At 47.1% G+C, this 16,721-nt stretch overlaps 1 protein-coding gene across 4 annotated transcripts in view; it reads right to left on the bottom strand.

Annotated features, from left to right (window-relative positions):
* Slc9a8 (solute carrier family 9 member A8) overlaps positions 1 to 15,154 on the bottom strand; it is a 67,397-nt gene extending 52,243 nt beyond the window's left edge. Inside the window, exons 1-2 of one of the 4 annotated variants that reach the window (XM_075963132.1) lie at positions 14,869 to 15,154; positions 12,273 to 12,451 (exon numbers count right to left, since the gene is read on the bottom strand). In XM_075963132.1, the coding sequence (XP_075819247.1) occupies positions 12,273 to 12,451; positions 14,869 to 14,894 (205 nt within the window). In that variant the 5' untranslated portion in view covers positions 14,895 to 15,154. Of the gene's footprint in view, positions 1 to 12,272; positions 12,452 to 14,795 lie in introns of all 4 variants that reach the window. The other 3 variants (XM_075963131.1, XM_075963134.1, XM_075963133.1) reach the window with 3 other exon arrangements.
* Positions 15,155 to 16,721: the final 1,567 nt, after the last annotated feature.

Below are 16,721 nucleotides of genomic sequence, written 5' to 3'. Positions count from 1 at the left end.
CCAGTCCCACAAATGGTTTGTGTGTGTGTATACATATATGTTTTTGATTTTTTTTTTTTTTTTTGGTTTTTCGAGACAGGGTTTCTCTGTGGTTTTGGAGCCTGTCCTGGAACTAGCTCTTATAGACCAGGCTGGTCTCGAACTCACAGAGATCCGCCTGCCTCTGCCTCCTGAGTGCTGGGATTAAAGGCGTGCGCTACCACCGCCCGGCTGATTTTTTTGGGGGGGGACAGGGTCTCACTATATAGCCCTCATTTGTCTGACCAGGCTGGCTTCAAACTAATAGAGCTCTGCCTGCCTCTGTCTCCTGGGGCTAAAGGTGGATAGCACTTATTTCTAAAATAACTGTGGGGCATAACACAGAAGGTATAGCTCTGGCTACAGCCCTCTCCTTGGAGCTTTACATGGGTTCTCAGGATGGAACTCGGGTCACCAGGCTTGTGTGGCGAGTGTCTCTACCTGCTGAGCTACCTTGCAGGCCCTCTAATAACAGATTTTTAGAAAGTTATAGCTTTGACAGCCATTTGGGGGGGGGGGAGTGTTTTTTGAGACAGGGTTTCTCCGTAGCTTTGGAGTCTCTCCTGAAACTTGCTCTGTAGACCTGCTGGCCTCGAACTCAAGAGACCCACCTATCTCTGCCTCCCAAGTGCTGGGATTAAAGGCTGTGCCACCACCACCTAGCATTTGACAGCCACTTAAAAAGGTTCACATTTTCCTGATTATAATAGATGTCCTGCTTTCTTCTTTTTGTTGCTGAGTTGTTGTTTTTTTGGGTTTTTTTTTTTTTTTTTGATTTTCAAGACAGATTTTCTCTGTGTAGCCTTGGTTATCCTGGAACTCACTGTGTACACAAGGCTGGCCTCGAACTCAGAGATCCCTGCATCTGCTGGGAGATTAAAGGCATGCACCACCACCACCTAGTTTTGTTGTTGTATTTTAAGCCTTGGTCTCAGATAGCCTATGCTGCTATATTTGTTATGTACAGGAGTATGGGAGGATGACCATCAATTTCTGATTTTTTTTTAAGTTATAAACTGATTGGCCCATTAGCTCAGGCTTTGTATTAGCTCTTATAACTTATATCAGCTCATTATTCTTATCTATGTTAGCCACATGGCTCAGTACCTTTTTCAGGGAGGCAGGTCACATCCTGCTTCTTAGGTGTCTGGACAGGACTGCGGAGGAATGGGCCTCCTCCTTCCCAGAACTGTTCTCATTGACCCGCCTCTACTTTCTGTCTGGTTGTCCCACCCATACTTCCTGCCTGGCTACTGACCAATCAGCGTTCATCCAAAACATAATTGACAGAATACAGGATTGTCCTACACCACTTCCCCCTCTTTTTTTTTTTTTAAACAAAGGAAAATATCCATAGTCCATTTTTTGGGAATGTGGGCATAGTTTTCCAGGCTACTTCCTGCTGGTTGGGGGCACTGATAATCTTTTTATTTTTGGGTTTTCAGACAGGGTTTCTCTGTGGTTTTGGAGCCTGTTCTGGAACTAGCTCTTGTAGACCAGGCTGGTCTCAAACTCACAGAGATCCGCCTGCTTCTGCCTCCCGAGTGCTGGGATTAAAGGCGTGCGCCACCACCGCCCGGCTGCGCTGATAATCTTAATGGGGACCTAAAGAAAATTTAGAATTATGATCAAGTCCTGACTGGAGTATCCTATGAGTCTTCATCATCTCAGGCAGCAGTCTTGAATCTGTTCTGGATGTAGAACTCAGACATCTGGGCCATCTGTTCCTACCAGAGATTTCTCAGGTGGTCTTCCTCGATCAAACCTGATTTTTTTTTTTTAAACTCAGAATGAATCCACAGCATCTTATTTCCTTTTTCAGCAGGACAGGTCACATCTTGCTTCTTAGGTGTCTGGACAGGACTACCAATTTCTGATATTTTTGCCTCTACCTTCTTAGTGTTGAGATTATAGGTGCCCAGTTTATGCTAGGGACTGAACCCAGGGCTTTGTGTGCTAGGCAAGATCTTAATCAACTAATCTACATTCCCTGACTAAATAATACAACAGGTCATATGGCAAGACCCAGCCTTAAAACACACACACACACACTGGGTATGGTCACATACACCTTTAATCGCAGCTCTCCTGGAGACAGAGGCAAGTGGATCTCTGAGTTCAAAACCAGACTGTTTTACATAGTGAGGACAGTCAGGGCTGCACAATGAAACACCTCATCTTAGGGGGCAGGAGAAAAGCCAGAGAGATGGTTGGGGGGATCGGGGATACTTGTTCAACAACATTTTTTGATGAGAAACCAACTCCTGAAAGTCATCTTCTAACTTTCACATATGTATAAGCACAAACACACTAATAAAAATAATAAAAACTCCTGGCCCCAAACCCCACTTTCGTGCATTTGCACCACTCTAAATGTCACTTCATGGTTCAGATGCTAGTGTGCATGGCTCTCCAGCCACAGGCCACACCTCAGCTCGCTATCCACAGAACAGCACCAGCAGGGTCTTATGACATGACTAAGGCTAGCCATGGTCTTGAACTCATAGCAGTGTCCTGCTGCAGATGCTCAAGTATTGGGATTACAGAGAGTTGTTACCATGCTCACCTCTAGAAATATTTTTTTTAATTTATTTTTATTTTATGTGCACTTATTTGCCTGTATGTATATCTGTGTGAAGGTGTCAGATCACCTGAAACTGGAGTTATAGACAGTTATAAGCTGCCATGTGGGTGTTGGGAGTTGAACCCAAGTCCTCTGAAGGAACAGTCAACGCTCTTAACCACTGAAGCATCTCTCCAGCTCCTAGAAATATACTTTTTTTTGGGTGGGGGGCGGATCGAGACAGGGTTTCTCTGTATCTTTGGAGCCTGTCCTGTAATTAGCTCTGTAGACCAGGCTGGCCTTGAACTCACAGTGATCCGCCTATCTCTCCCGAGTGCTGGGATTAAAAGTATGTGCTACTACCACCGGGCGAAAATAATTGTTAAAAGAAAATGTTCAAATGGGGTAAGGAAGTGGGTGAAGTGCTTGCCACATAAGCATGAGTTGAGCTCAGAGCCGAGCTGGTACACATCTCTGCAATCCCAGCACTGGGGAAGTGAAAACAGAAGTGTCCCTGGGACTCCTACCAGCCTGGCTGTGCCAGTGAGCTCCAGGGTCCCCAAGAGACCTGTCAGTGAGAGCAGTTGAGGAAGACACCTGTAATGGACTTCCATCTTCCACAGGCATGTGAGTATATACAGATATGCACACACTGCACTCATACCCCAAACACACACATAAAATACACGCACACACACAAATTGAGAGAGAGAGAGAGAGAGAGAGAGAGGGAAGCTCTGACTGTGCGGAGCTGCTAACAGACCACCCTCAGAGTTTGTACTGACAACTTTGGTTTCTTCAATCCCATCAAAAAGTACCAGATGGCCAAAGAAAACACTGTCAATTCAGAAGTCTGGTCCTCTTTTCCTTCTGCACTGTAAGCTATCAATTTGTGATGTTGTTTCACTGTAAATATTTAACCTAGTTAGTGAATGAAAAAAAAAATAAAAAGGAAAGAAAAGGATATGACTGTTCCTAAGTACCATGGAGGAGAAAGTTTATTACAAATGAAAGGAAGAACATTGTTATCATTTTTAAAGAAGTGGGACCACGAGTGGTGCCATGAGGGGTGGAGGTGTATAACCCAAGAGAATTTGGGTATAGAGTTTATTTAGTGGGTTATGGAGGGGAAAGGGAAGAGTAAGGGGAAAAGGGGGGAGGAGAGAGGTAGAAGCTGCCTCTACAGAAGAAGGGCAGACAGAGAGAAAGAGAGAGAGAGAGAGAAGGAAGGGAGAGGGAGAGGGAGAGGGTGGGGACTGGAGAGGAGGTGGGAGACAGCTTGCCTTGGCAAAGGGTAGGGGAGGTTGGAAGTGGGCAGAGCTGTCTCTTAAAGGTCCAGGGTACCCAGGTAACAGACCAGGCCAGCAGATTACAACAATAGCCACAGTCAGATACCAAGTTGGAGAGTCCAAAGTGATCATAAGTAGACTGAGCTAGCCCATGTGAGGAAAGGGGTGAAGGAGTGGGAGAGGAGAACCAGGTGTAGCAGCCAGGAGGCTATAAGTCACAAAAAGAGGTGGTAACCAAAACGTCTGGATTATGGAGGGAAAAGCCTCTGGGCTACGGAGGCAGGAGGGGGAGTTGTATGTTATCCATACTCTGCAACAGGTAGGGCTGCAAGAATGCTGGGAGAACCTGCCGGCCAGGTCTGCTTAGATATGTTATTTCTGTCCTGTTTGTCCTGGGTTTGACACCTAGAATTAGAAGTGTCAAATTAACAATTAGAATGATTAGAAAATCCTGCACTCTCTTGCTGAGCCAGAGCCAAATAAGCACAGGAACCACTAAAACACTAGATGAGAATGGAGGTCTCTGCTGCTTATAATCTGTCTGTTTGTCTGTATGCAAACATGCAGGGGGTACACACGGAAATCAGACAGTGGTTTGAAAGAAAATGGCCCCCAAACAGAATGACACTATTAGGAGGCATAGTCTTGTTGGAGGAAGTGTGTCACTGGTGGAGGTGGGCTTTTAGGTATCCTATGCTCAAGCTACATCCAATGTCACAGTTCACTTCCTGTTACCTGAAGATCAAGATGTAGTTCAGTTCCACTTATAAGAGCTAACTCATCTGGCAACTCCCAAGACAGCATGATCAATGTGCTGGCTGCCAGAAAAGGGAACATCACATCATAGCTAGCCATAGCCTGGACTGAGATTTCTCCTTGGGTGATGACTGTTTTGTAGAAGTAGATGGTCGAGATTGTTGTAGAATATTTGTATACACTGTAATGATGTGTTTCTGCCTAAAGCGCCTTCTGATTGGTTTAATAAAGAGCTAAATGGCCAACAGTTAGGCAAGAAAAGGTTAGGCAGGACTTCTGGGGACAGAGAGAACTCTAGGAGGAGAAAGGCAGACACACAAGCCAAATGCAGAGAAAGCAGGGTGGGTAGTGCGGCAATGAGGTAACTGAGCCACAAAGCAGGACACAGATTAATATAAATGGTTTAATTATAAAAACTGGTTAGGGGGGCTGGAGAGATGGCTCAGAGGTTAAGAGCACTGATAGTTCTTCCAGAGGCCCTGAGTTCAATACCCAGCAACCACATGGTGGCTCACAACCATCTGTAATGAAATCTGGTACCCTCTTCTGGCCTGCGGGCACACATGCAAACAGAACACTGTAAACAAAATAAATAAATAAATCTTAAAAAAAAAAACTGGTTAGGGCCAAGCAGTGGTGTGTGTCAGGAGCCAATTTCCTCCTAAAATCATTACAGGAACCATCACCCTGGGGAGTCTGCAGAGAACCCCACACCCATAATTGTGTTAGGAATCGTTCTATTGACAAAGCCTACCCCACACCCAAATTGGCTGTTAATGAGAGCTATCTGTTAGCGGAACCCACCCCACATTCCAAACTATCTAGGGAGCTAGGTGTGTCAACTTCCAGGCCTACAGTGACTTGACTGAAGATAACCTCCTGCCTATGTGACCAACTCGGACCATGTGACCAACGTGAACCACGTGGCAAGAGACCAGGCCCCTGTGCCCATCCCCCAACTCCTTACCCTATAAAAAGTTGTATCTCGTCCCTAATAAACGGAGGCTCTGACAAACTTTGCATGGCCTTCTTCCTTTCTCCTAGCCCATATCTTCCAGGTAGTGCCTCTCCGTGACCCTGGAATAACTGAACTGCCAGGCGGGCTACTAACCCTAGACTAAGTAGCCCGCCAAGGCAATCGACAGGTGTGCATGCCTTTAATCCCAGCACTCAGGAGGCAGAAGCATGTGGATCTCTGTGAGTTTGAGGACAACCTGGTTTACAGAGCTAGTTCCAGGACAGGCTCCAAAGCTACAGAGAAACCCTGTCTTGAAAAGCAAAACAAAACAACAAACCAAACCAAACAAACAAATAAACAAACAAACAAACAAAAAAGACCTAGTTAGAAACTAAGCTAAGGTCAAGCATTCATAATTAAATTTCCTATTGTTATTTGAGAGCTGGCCATGGTACAGATAAAGGAATAGCAACACTATGGGTGTGATAAACACCAATGATTTGGGGTTCTTTAGATCCAAAGGAAACTCCAATTCCCATAACTCCAAAAGGCAGTCCAGTAAGCTCAACAGGGACTACAGGAGCATTTCTGGTGGTTAGATAAAAACCAGCATTCCTCAGGAACTAAACTTTGCCCATCTACCAAAGGAGTCACTTCCCACCTACTAGTATATCAAAGTGCACAGCCCCCATGCTCCCTCAGTATCTCAAGTACCTGCTACACATTTCAACCCATGCTAGCACCCTAGTCCTTCTCACCGCTCTCATCATACCCAAAACTCTCTCCAGCTCATAGGCTTCCCTCTCCCCAGCTACTCATTCTCCTTATAACCCTTCCACGCTTACTTTCTCTTTATGCTCTGCCCATGTTTTTCTATGTTTTCTCTATTCCTATCCCCCACTATGCTCCCTCTCTCAGATAGCCCTGGCCATGTTTGTATTTCACTTTCCCTCTGCTCTGGACTCTTCCAGAAGCCTCTGGCTGTTCTCTTATATCTACAATAAACCCCCTTCTTAAGCACACTAAGGAGTGGTCATGTCAGTTTATACAAGAACTTTGGCTGGGTAAACAGAAGGATTGTTACCTGGTAAACAAGCCTTTAAGCAGGTTTCTGTTTACCAGAAAAGCAGATCCCTAAACTGGGTTCCTGGTTGTCAGAAACTACCCTTAGTCCTCCAAGAAGCTCCCTTAATCTTCCCCCAAAAGGTCAATGACCTCTAGCAAAGGCATCTAGTTCTAGTGAATCCCAACACCCTGTATTAGGTCAGATCCCCACCTGACATAACATGTTTGCCTTTCTACAATTTACTCTTCTCTCTGCACCCCTGCCCACTGGTTTTAGCAATTTGATCCCCAATAAACCTTTCTACCAGCAGAGCAGTCTAGTAGTTTCTCTGCACCATCAGTTCTATTTGGTGTTGAAACCTAGGACTGACCCAGGGACCTTTATACCACGGCTAACTGTCTCTCCTTGCCTCACACTAGGAGCAGTCTGTTCCGTCTTGGCCCTCTCCCTGGCTTGCTGGAACCCGCTGTCTCTCTCTCTCTTGGCTCCTGGAGCTTACCCCATAGAGCTGTGCAGGTAATCAGGCAGCTTCTCTCTGCCATCCCAGGCCGTACAATATTGGATTCCCCACTCTGGCAGAGTTCCTGCTTGTGACCCTTCCCCTAACTCTCTCCCACCTCCTCCTCACTCTGCTTCCAAAGGATGTCTTCTCTTTTTTTCAGCTTGCTCCTGCCTCTAACCACAAGCTCTTCCCATTCAGAAGTAGCCTCATGACTCCTCACCACCTCTATTCTCTATCCCTCCTTGAATTCAGCCTGCTGTTGTATTGTGAAAGGCTGGCCTCAGTGTAAACTAAATAATCAATCTCAATGGCCAAAATATGGCACGCTCAATTTCAGATTCTCACAACTTCTGCCACACACAAGAAAGAATCCCTTCTCTGCTCTCTGATCTAGTCTCTACCTCATTCATCACTGAATTCTGTTTGTAGGGATTCAAATGTCTTTGGATATGGATGATATTAACAATTGCCACGTGCTGTTCTACTTTATTAAAAAGGCAGACTCTGGAGCTCAGATTTGGCCCCCCTCTCCAGACCCAAGCATGCTTGTTTTTCTTCCAAAGTGAAGAGTCCAAGAATAAGAATAAAAAAATGTAGATCCCCAAAATAAGTAGAAATAAATAAGTCTCAAGTTGTAAGCTAGGAGAATAAGAGCATCAGCAGCCTTCTCAGCAGCTTAAGGATTAACTACTAATAGTGGATTACTCTGCTTTACAACCCATAGCTCTATTTGTAAGGCTGAAGCAGCCCTCTGCAAACTTAGGTTGGTTCTGCCTTTAGATACCCCGCCCCCAGCCACTCATGACCATAAATTGATGTGAGCTGAGTTAACTTTTAAATGATGGGATGTATATGACTTTTGACTTTTTGGTTTTATATTGTCCCATACCCTTCCCTGCTTTGCGAAACTGGCAGTGTCAGGGGAAGTGTAGAGCCTTGGTAAACACTATCAAGGAATGCCAGGGAAGACAATAGATTAAGTACAAACACTAGTTTAACTGAAAAGCTCTGTTAATGGAAAATGCAAAGAAGGGCAATTTGTAACTGAGTTTTACCTTGAGATTGTAAAAATTCTTTTGTTATTGCCTAATGCTTGCTATAAAAGGAGTTCAGAAACTGGTCTTGCCACAGCCTTACAAGTCCATCTCTGGCTGTGGTCTCAGCTAGCTGATAAGCTTTTTGTGCCCCATGGAGATTTATTTTTTAATTATTTTTTTCCTGGAATAAAGTTTGCTTCTAGATTATTAGACTGGGCTGGAGAGGTGGCTCAGAGGTTAAGAGCATTGCCTGCTCTTCCAAAGGTCTTGAGTTCAATTCCCAGCAATCACATGGTGGCTCACAACCATCTGTAATGGGGTCTGGTGCCCTCTTCTGGCCTGCAGGCATACATACAGATAGATTATTAGACTTTGGTGGTCTGTCCCTATCTTTCCACAACTCCCATGGACCCAACACAAAGTCTCTGTCCTGGTCAGGCTGGCCATCTAACTCTGTGACAGGGAGGAGAGCCAAACAGAGCAGCAGAGGCAAACACCCTATGTTGAAACAGTAAGAAGTAGTCTATTCCCAGCAGGAGCTGCTGCTGCTCGTTTCAGCCCTTTTCTCATTTCTGTTTCCTAGCTCTAACTCTCTGAATACACTCCCAATATCTCTAAAACTTTTGCTAAAGTATAAACTTCTATATCCCAGGATTTGTAATTCACTGGGGTGTGGTTTAAAAGAACTGTAAACTCTTTAACTAAGTTAGCTTCAAACTTGTAAAAGAAACAGTTGATGGTTAAAAGAAAAAAAAACTATACATAGGTAATCTTAATTTGCTACAGCATGCTTCTATGGAACTTGGATTCAATTCTTGTTTAGGAAAATAGATGTTTTTAAAAAAGAAAAAGAGGCAGTTCCTGATGGGCTCACCATAGAGTAAACAGCACCATGGCCTGCCGCCACCCTGACTGATGACCTCACCAGGAAGGAAGCACCCATGTGTGCAGCAGCTGTCATCACTAAGGTTAAAGAGAGGGCATGCTATGGGACTTCACTATTATCTTGGTTAAGGTGACCGCATGGTATACACCAACTAAAGCAACACCAATAAAGCCCTCTGGATATCACTGCGTCTCCTTTTTCAGACTAAGGAGGCAACAACAGACCTCCAAGATGATTTATTTAATTTTATTCTCCCTACATTAATGAGGCAACAGCAGACCTTCAAGATATTTTGGGTCAGGATAAATTTTTGTACGATTTTTGCCATGAGAGTGAAAAATAACTGATAAGGATAAAGTCATGAACAAAGTTAGGGGAAGTAGGACTTAACATGTTATTTGATCGTTACGGTTTCTAAATTCCTAAAGTTATAATGATTTACTCAGGTGTGCTTTTTGTGGTCTGATCTTGATCAAGTTCTGGGATTGACAAGATTCTGAGGCAGCTCAGGGATTGGTGTTCAGTCACATCTATTTGGTGCTAACCAGCTCCTGCACCTTCCTGCCCAGAACACTTGGTGAGGACTCACTAACTAGACCACTTGTGCCAGCCAGAGTTAAATGTTAACTGAGTCACTGTTCCCTGTCGCCAAAGCTCAGGCAGGGTTAAATTCAAGGTAAAGCCTTCCTTCTCAGCTCAGGGGCCATGGTGGACTGCTGTGACAAACTTAAAGAACACCAAGTTACAATTCTAATGACTTCTCTCAAATAGAAACAAAAGTGGGAGCTGTGTGGCCAGAACGGGGTTCCCAAGGTCTAGAAAACACTAGGACACTAGGGTTAGCAAGTTCTTCAGTCACTAATTAATAGTTTCCCCTTATCAGGTTGACTTTGTTTGTCCAGATAGCTAATCAGGAATGGATGGCGATAACACAGGGACACAGGAAAACCCATACCTTTGAGTGAGGTGTAGTGCCACATTGCAGTGGTCCAGAGAGGTGAAGGCAAAGAGGAGCAGGAGTTCAAAATCATCCTTGGAGCCTGGCAAGGTGGCAGACACTTTTAATCCTAGCACCTGGGAAGGCAGAGGTAGCTACGTCTAGGAGTTCCAGGCCAGGTAAAGCTATACAGTGAGACCCAGTCTCAAACAAACAAACAAACAAGAAGCCAAGAGAACCTGGAGCCTCTGAGTACCTTGCAGTCCTTTCTGCCCCCAGGGGGATTAGCAGCTACAAGCTAAGGTGGTCTCCAGTCAAACTAAGCTTAAGTGTTCCACACCTTGAAAGTGACCTTCATCATCCCCCGCGCAGCACCCTCCACAACAAAGGGGCTGCAAAAGTCCTTTCTGGCAGGTCTCTCAAAGCCTCTAACTGCGACCATTGATCAACACCTGCAAAGAAAATTTCAGACATTAAAGATTTCTTAATCTGATAAAAAGTTTGCTGTTCCAGGAGTGTCACAAAAGCCAGGGTGTGGTGGCGTCTGCCCACCTGTGAGCCAACCCTGGGAAGGAAAAGGCAGGTGGACAGTGGGGAGTTTGAGGCCAGCCTGAGCCTCACAAAAACAAAACATCAGTCAGTCATTACTATGATGTTCAGTTGACTATTTACTACAGTATGAATGTAAATACAGAAAAAAATGCATTTGTCTTCAAGACCTAGTCCTAGCAAGCATCAGAGAAATGCTCAAACGGGGTATGATGGTAACCTGCGATCCTAGCAACAGGAAGGCAGAAGCAGGAGGATCAGAAGCTCAAGGTCAGTTACTCTAAGGTACAAAGTTTGAGGCCAGCCTGAACTGGCAGAGATCCTGTCTCAGGAAATACTAAAAACCCAGTTCTGCCTTCTGCTCTCCTGGAAATGTATAACCCAAAAGATGACTCTGGTATTACCAAAGAAGAGCAGATGTTAAATAAGGCTGGGGTGGTGGTACACCTCCATAATCGTAGCACTGGGAGGTAAAGACTGACTAGCCTGAGCATCCTGAGACCCTGTCTCCAAAAATGTGCAAAAAAAGAAAGGCAGAGCAGGAAATGCGGCAGCATCACTGCCTGGCAGAGCACAGGCTTGTGTCACATTTCCTAAGCCTTTTCCTTATCCCTGAGATAATCTAAGCAGTGCTTCTCAACCTTCCTAACGCTGGGACCTTTTCAATACAGTTTCTCATGTGCTGACCCCCAACCATAAAATTATTTTCATTGCTATTTCATAACTGTAATTTTGTTACTGTTCTTGTGAGGACCTGAGTTTGCAAAGTCCATTTTAAAGAAGGGGCTTCATCTTAAGCCATATAACGAGCTGGGGGGTGGGTGATCTGTTCCAGAAATGTGCTGCCATATCAGAAATTTGAACAGATACCCTAAAAATGGCCAATTAAGAAGATAGGGAGCAGGCCATAAAATTTAATAAAGTTCAGATGTTCTTGGGAGGCATCCTGTCCTTGAAGATACCGTGGTCTGCAATGGGTTCAGAAACTAACTACCTTATCCTATGTACTCCTTACCCAGTCCCAAGACAACAAGACATGAACTCCCCTGATTATGACATTTCCCCTTTAAAAGTTCTACCCTCCCAGGGCTCCCTGCCACACTTTCTGCACCCACCACGCTGGGGTGCTGGAAAGGTATTGGTCCAAATTTAAGTTTGAATATTATTAAAAACCCTCATGTAATTTGCATCGGAAATCAGGCTCCGTGAATTTATTTGGGAACCAGAAACTTGGGCATGACATTCTGATTCACAATGTAAATTTTTCTGGTAGAAGCTAGAAGAGATGTTGGGGATTATCTTCAGAAATGCTTCCCACCTTCTTTGAAACAGGGTCTCCAACCAGCCTGGGGCTTACTGATTCAAGTAGACTGACTAGCCAACAACCCTAAGGGATCTTCCTGTCTTTGCCATCCCAGCAAGGGATTACAAATGCAAGCCACCACCCCTGTCCAGATCAAAAGCTCTTTCATGGCCAGGATGGTGGCGCACACCTGTAATCCCAACACATTGGAGGCAGAGGCGGGAGGATCTCTGTGAGTTTGAGGCTTGCCTGGTCTACAAAGAAAGCTCTAGGACAACAAGGGCTTTACATAGAGAGATCCTGTCTTAAAATTTTCTTTTTCTCAAAAGCTAAGCCATTGCACTAAAGGTTTTCAGAACTGCTAGACCTCTGATGTGGCAGGTAACTAAGAGCCCTGGGCGTGCTCACCTAGGACGAGAAGGCTGAAGAAAATGGTCATGCCACTCGACTGTTCCTCCTGCTGGGCCTGCTCCCCTGTCTGCACCGGAAGGATGGGTTTGGCAGGTGTCGGGAGCACCAGCCTCGTGGTGACACCCAGGGTGGTGTGAAGGGTGAAGTTGAAGCTTTCATGGGTTGTGTTGGAGAACCTGTTGGAAGCACACAAGTGGGAGTCAGGGGATCAAATCACATCTTGACTGACTGAGGACAGAGCAAAGCCCTGAGGGTACAAACTACAGGCAGGTCTCCAAGAGGGAGAGAAGCCCTGCCTACAAACGCCCCAGCCAGTGACCTCTAGCATCTTTGACCTTGGTCATCCAGAGGTCAGGAAGAAGGGGGTCAGGCCTGTGGAGAAAGAAATGCAAAGGCTGGGTCTAGGCCAGGGATGTAGATCAGCTGGTAGGGCTGGCAATGAGGCCCTGGGTTTGATTCCCAGTACTGTACAAACCAGGTGTGTGTGGCACAGGCCTATAATCCCAGTACTCAGTAGGAAGAGGAGAAAGATCAAGAGTTTGAGGTCATTTTCAGCTAAAAGACCAGCTTGGGCAACATGAAACCCTAACAAATCAAAAATGCTGAGCCTAAGGTTACCAAACAGTCAGTTAGGCAGGAGGACCACAAGTTAAAAATCTGCAGGGGGTAGTGAGTTCAATGTCAGCCTAAGAAACTTGGTGAGACCCTTTCTCAAAATAAGTAAAGGAGGAAATGGCACAGTGGCACCCGCCTGTAATACCAGCAGAGGATAACAAGTTTGCTGCGTACTGAAACCATCTCAAATACATGACTAAGAACAGCTTGGCCGTAGAGGGCTCGCTCAGCATGCACCAGGCCCTACAGGTCAATCCTCAGTAGGCCCCTTTCTTTCCAATAAAAATAACAACACAAAAGAAGAAATGCTGTCTGTCCTTTGAACTTAGTGAGGGTAGCAGGGTATGGCAACCCAATGCTTGCAATCCCTGCACTTGGGAGACAGGCGGGAAAGTTAGGAGTTCAAGGCCAAGGGCTCCTTGGGCTACACAGTGATGATACACACAGTGAGCTGAGGATCAGCCCTGTGGGCTACATGAGACAGTCTCAAAAAGGAAAAACAAAACAGTTTCCCAGAGTGGGACTGGGGTCTCCCACACCCCAGGTTCTACACTATTTACTGGGAACCTTTCCTGTGCTAGTCACATTTCTGCTGGATTCTGTATGTTACTCGGGCTTGAACCCAGGACCTTGTGTGTGGCCGGCAAGGCTCTACAATTTAGATCCCAGTCCTTCTGGGATTATGTCCATAAACTGAAAAAGTCACCTGAGTTTGCCCAGCTGTTGTGCTCAGAGTGCCCTAACCTACCCTGCCAAACCCTTCTCAAATGTCAGAAGGCTCGGGTTGCCAGCTCTGGCAAACTGCACGCTACCCAAGGCTTCAGTCCTTGCTCTCCTTGGAAAGCAGTAGTGGCCCAGTTGGGAGTGTAACAGGTGGTATCCACCGAGCATGGCTTCAGTCCAGCATCCAGTCACACAGCAGATCTCTAGAGACTCCATAACTGACCAAGCTTCAAACACACACTTTGAACCATTCGACCCCACATTATCTCTTTAGTCTTGAACGGCCAAGGCCTACTTTGGCATCTGGGACAGCACGCATACACAGTAAGTGAGTTTATGACTTGGTACCTGACTGGCCAAGAGATACCTGAAATTAATGATCCCAGTACAAGTTCAGTATCATTTAGAGGGGTTCCTTGTTCATTTTCAGGAGCTCATTCCAAAGACGGAATTTGTAACATACCGCAAGAGCCTGCCAAGCAGGAAGATGGACTAACAGCGGCACATGCTCAGAGAGGGGAAGCTCACCTAGTTATGAAAGATGCTCTCTACACTGTCAACCAGCGGCCAGGGCCTCACTCCAAAGTACTGGCCCTCTCCCTTTTCTTTCCTGCCTGAGATGAGGACTGGGGACTCACGGAACGACAGCCCTTTCTTGGTTCAGGCTTGGGAACTTGTCACCCACCTATCTCTCCTGGGGACTCAAGGTTTGGGTCACAAGATATTTTTCTTCCAGGGCTGACTCCCCGCCCCTCACACTACACATTTTCCTTCCAAACATTTGGCACGGTAGGAAAACACCTTGCATACACAAAGCCTCCCACGACAGCAGAACGGCCGCTCCCTGCGGGCAGCTCCTGGCGCCCAAAGGCGAGCGGAGGGGACAACCAGCAGCTAATGAATGAATGAAACAGTCTGGGGACAGACATCAACACTGAAGCTGCAGATGGTTAAGGAGGACGCGAGCCGCTTGTGTGGCAGTGGGAGGACTTCCTGGAGGAGGAGCGCCTGGGGCACCTCAGATAACCGGAAACTGGGAGCGGGATCTGTGTTCGCGCTTCCGCCCGGCTACGCTACAGGCCTGCGCGCGGAGGCCGATGTATGACCTCGGGGAGGCCGCAGGGCCCGAGTCCTCATCCCGCCCCCCGCCGACCCCGGCCGGCTGGGCCAGAGCCACTCTACCCGGGCGCCCGAGGCCCGTTGTCGCCCGCCGGCCCGGCCCTGCCGCCTCCGCCACCCGGAGCAGCGCACTCACTCCTCCTCCGCCATCTTCTCCCCCATCCTGCGAGCCTCCGAGACTACCGAGTTGGACGCCGCGGGGCTAGCGGGGCCTGCGGCTGCTTCCGGCTTCCGCTGCGGGCGGAGGCGGGGCTTAGCCGCCCAGGGAGACCCTCTGCCCCGTCGTCTCGGTGGCCCAAGAGTGGGACGATCTCGGGGGTTTTCTCTACGCCTGTTCCTTCCGAGCCATGTGACGATCTGGCCCCTGAACTGTCCGGCTTTTTCCGGTCACCGGGCGGGAAGGACGTGGGGGAAACTCTTCTGAGATCCCGGTGACTCAGCTGTGAGCAAAACCGTCCTCCCCGCTTGGAATTCACAGGGCTAAGAATAGAGGGGGACGGACTTTGTGGGCATCCGGGCAGGCTGTGCCAAGGGGCGCGTCCTGTGTCAACTTCAGTTTCCCCAGCTATGGGAGGAACAAGCAGAGGGCTTTTGGAACATCCCTAGTGTAAAAGTGAGTGCAGGGGATGTACGGGCTGGGCATTCACCAACCCCTACGTTGGTTCATTGGTTTGTGTGGTTTTTGTGTAAATAGGGAGATCCAGGACATCTTGAGGGCTTTGATTTTCGCCTTCCACCATGTGGGTCCTTGATAATGAACTCTGGTAGTGAGGCTTGGCAGCAAGCACCTTTACTCATTGTTCTATCTCACCACCCAATAATTCTTACTAACCTGTGTGTGAGGTGTGTGGGTGCATTAGGAGGCCCGAGATTGTTGTCAGACGTCTTCCTTGCTCGTGCTCCGTCTTAATTTATGAGACAGAGTCTCCACCTGCACTGAAGCTGGAGATCTGATATACTGGCTGGTCAGCAACTTACTGATCCTCCCTCCATTCTGGGTCTCTCTAGCCCTAGAGTTACAATTGACAGCAGCTCTGCTTGGCTTTTATGTGGGCGTTTGGGATATGAACTCCAGCGTTTATGCTTTCCCAGTAAATGCTTTACCCACTGGGCTTTAAACACGGGTAACTTTAATTTCTGTGACAGCCTTACTCTGTTGACTGTAGGGGGAAAGGGCTAGCCAAAGAAACCCACCTTGGCCCTGAAACCAGAACCAGTAAAAGAAACACACCCTGACTCTGAAACCCAAGCCAGTGAAAGAAATGCTTTAGTCCTGAACCCAGAACCAAAGAAACACGCCCTGACCCTGAAACCTGTGCCAAAGAAACACACGTTGGCCCTAGGAACAGAGTCAGTGAAGGAAATATGCCCTGGCCCCAAAACTGGAGCCGAAAAGCTTTAAAAAGGCCAGTGAAAGAAACACAGTTTGGCTCTGAAATCAGCCATCTTTGCCCCGACCAACTAAACTAACCAATTCCTCTTCTCCCTGGGAAAACTCCTCCTAAGAAGCCCTATATAAGCCCTGTGCCTGTTCAGTTTGCAGCTGCTCTTCTACCCTGGAAAAGGCAGCCAGTCTCCTGGTTCTTCCCTCCCAATAAATCTCTTGCACACTTTCACTGGGGGACCCTCTCCTAGCAGAGCAGTGTTGCTACAGAGCCGAGCTGTAACAACTTCACTGGGGAAGCCCTGTCCTGCCAGAGCAGAGCTGTTACACCGGGGAAGCCTTTCCCTACCTAGAGCAGGGCTGTAACCGGCTATGCTTACTGAGCCCTGACTGCCAGAATACTCTTCCACCCAAGCTGTAACACTCAGTATTCCCTGGCCCCCCACTGCCAGAATACTTGTCCATCTGAGCTATAGCACTGAGTATTCCTTGGCTCCTGACTGCCAGGATCCCTTTCCATCTGAGCTGCAACGTTTATATTGCCCAAGCTGGCCTGGCACTGCCGAGGTCTTTAAGGGACCTTCTCAGTATTGGGTCTCCAGAGC

This window comes from Microtus pennsylvanicus, chromosome 2 (assembly GCF_037038515.1).
Source record: "Microtus pennsylvanicus isolate mMicPen1 chromosome 2, mMicPen1.hap1, whole genome shotgun sequence".
In the NCBI taxonomy this organism is placed as follows: Eukaryota; Metazoa; Chordata; class Mammalia; order Rodentia; family Cricetidae; genus Microtus; species Microtus pennsylvanicus.
Note: the sequence above shows the minus strand (reverse complement) of the source record. Positions and strands in the feature narration are given on the sequence as shown.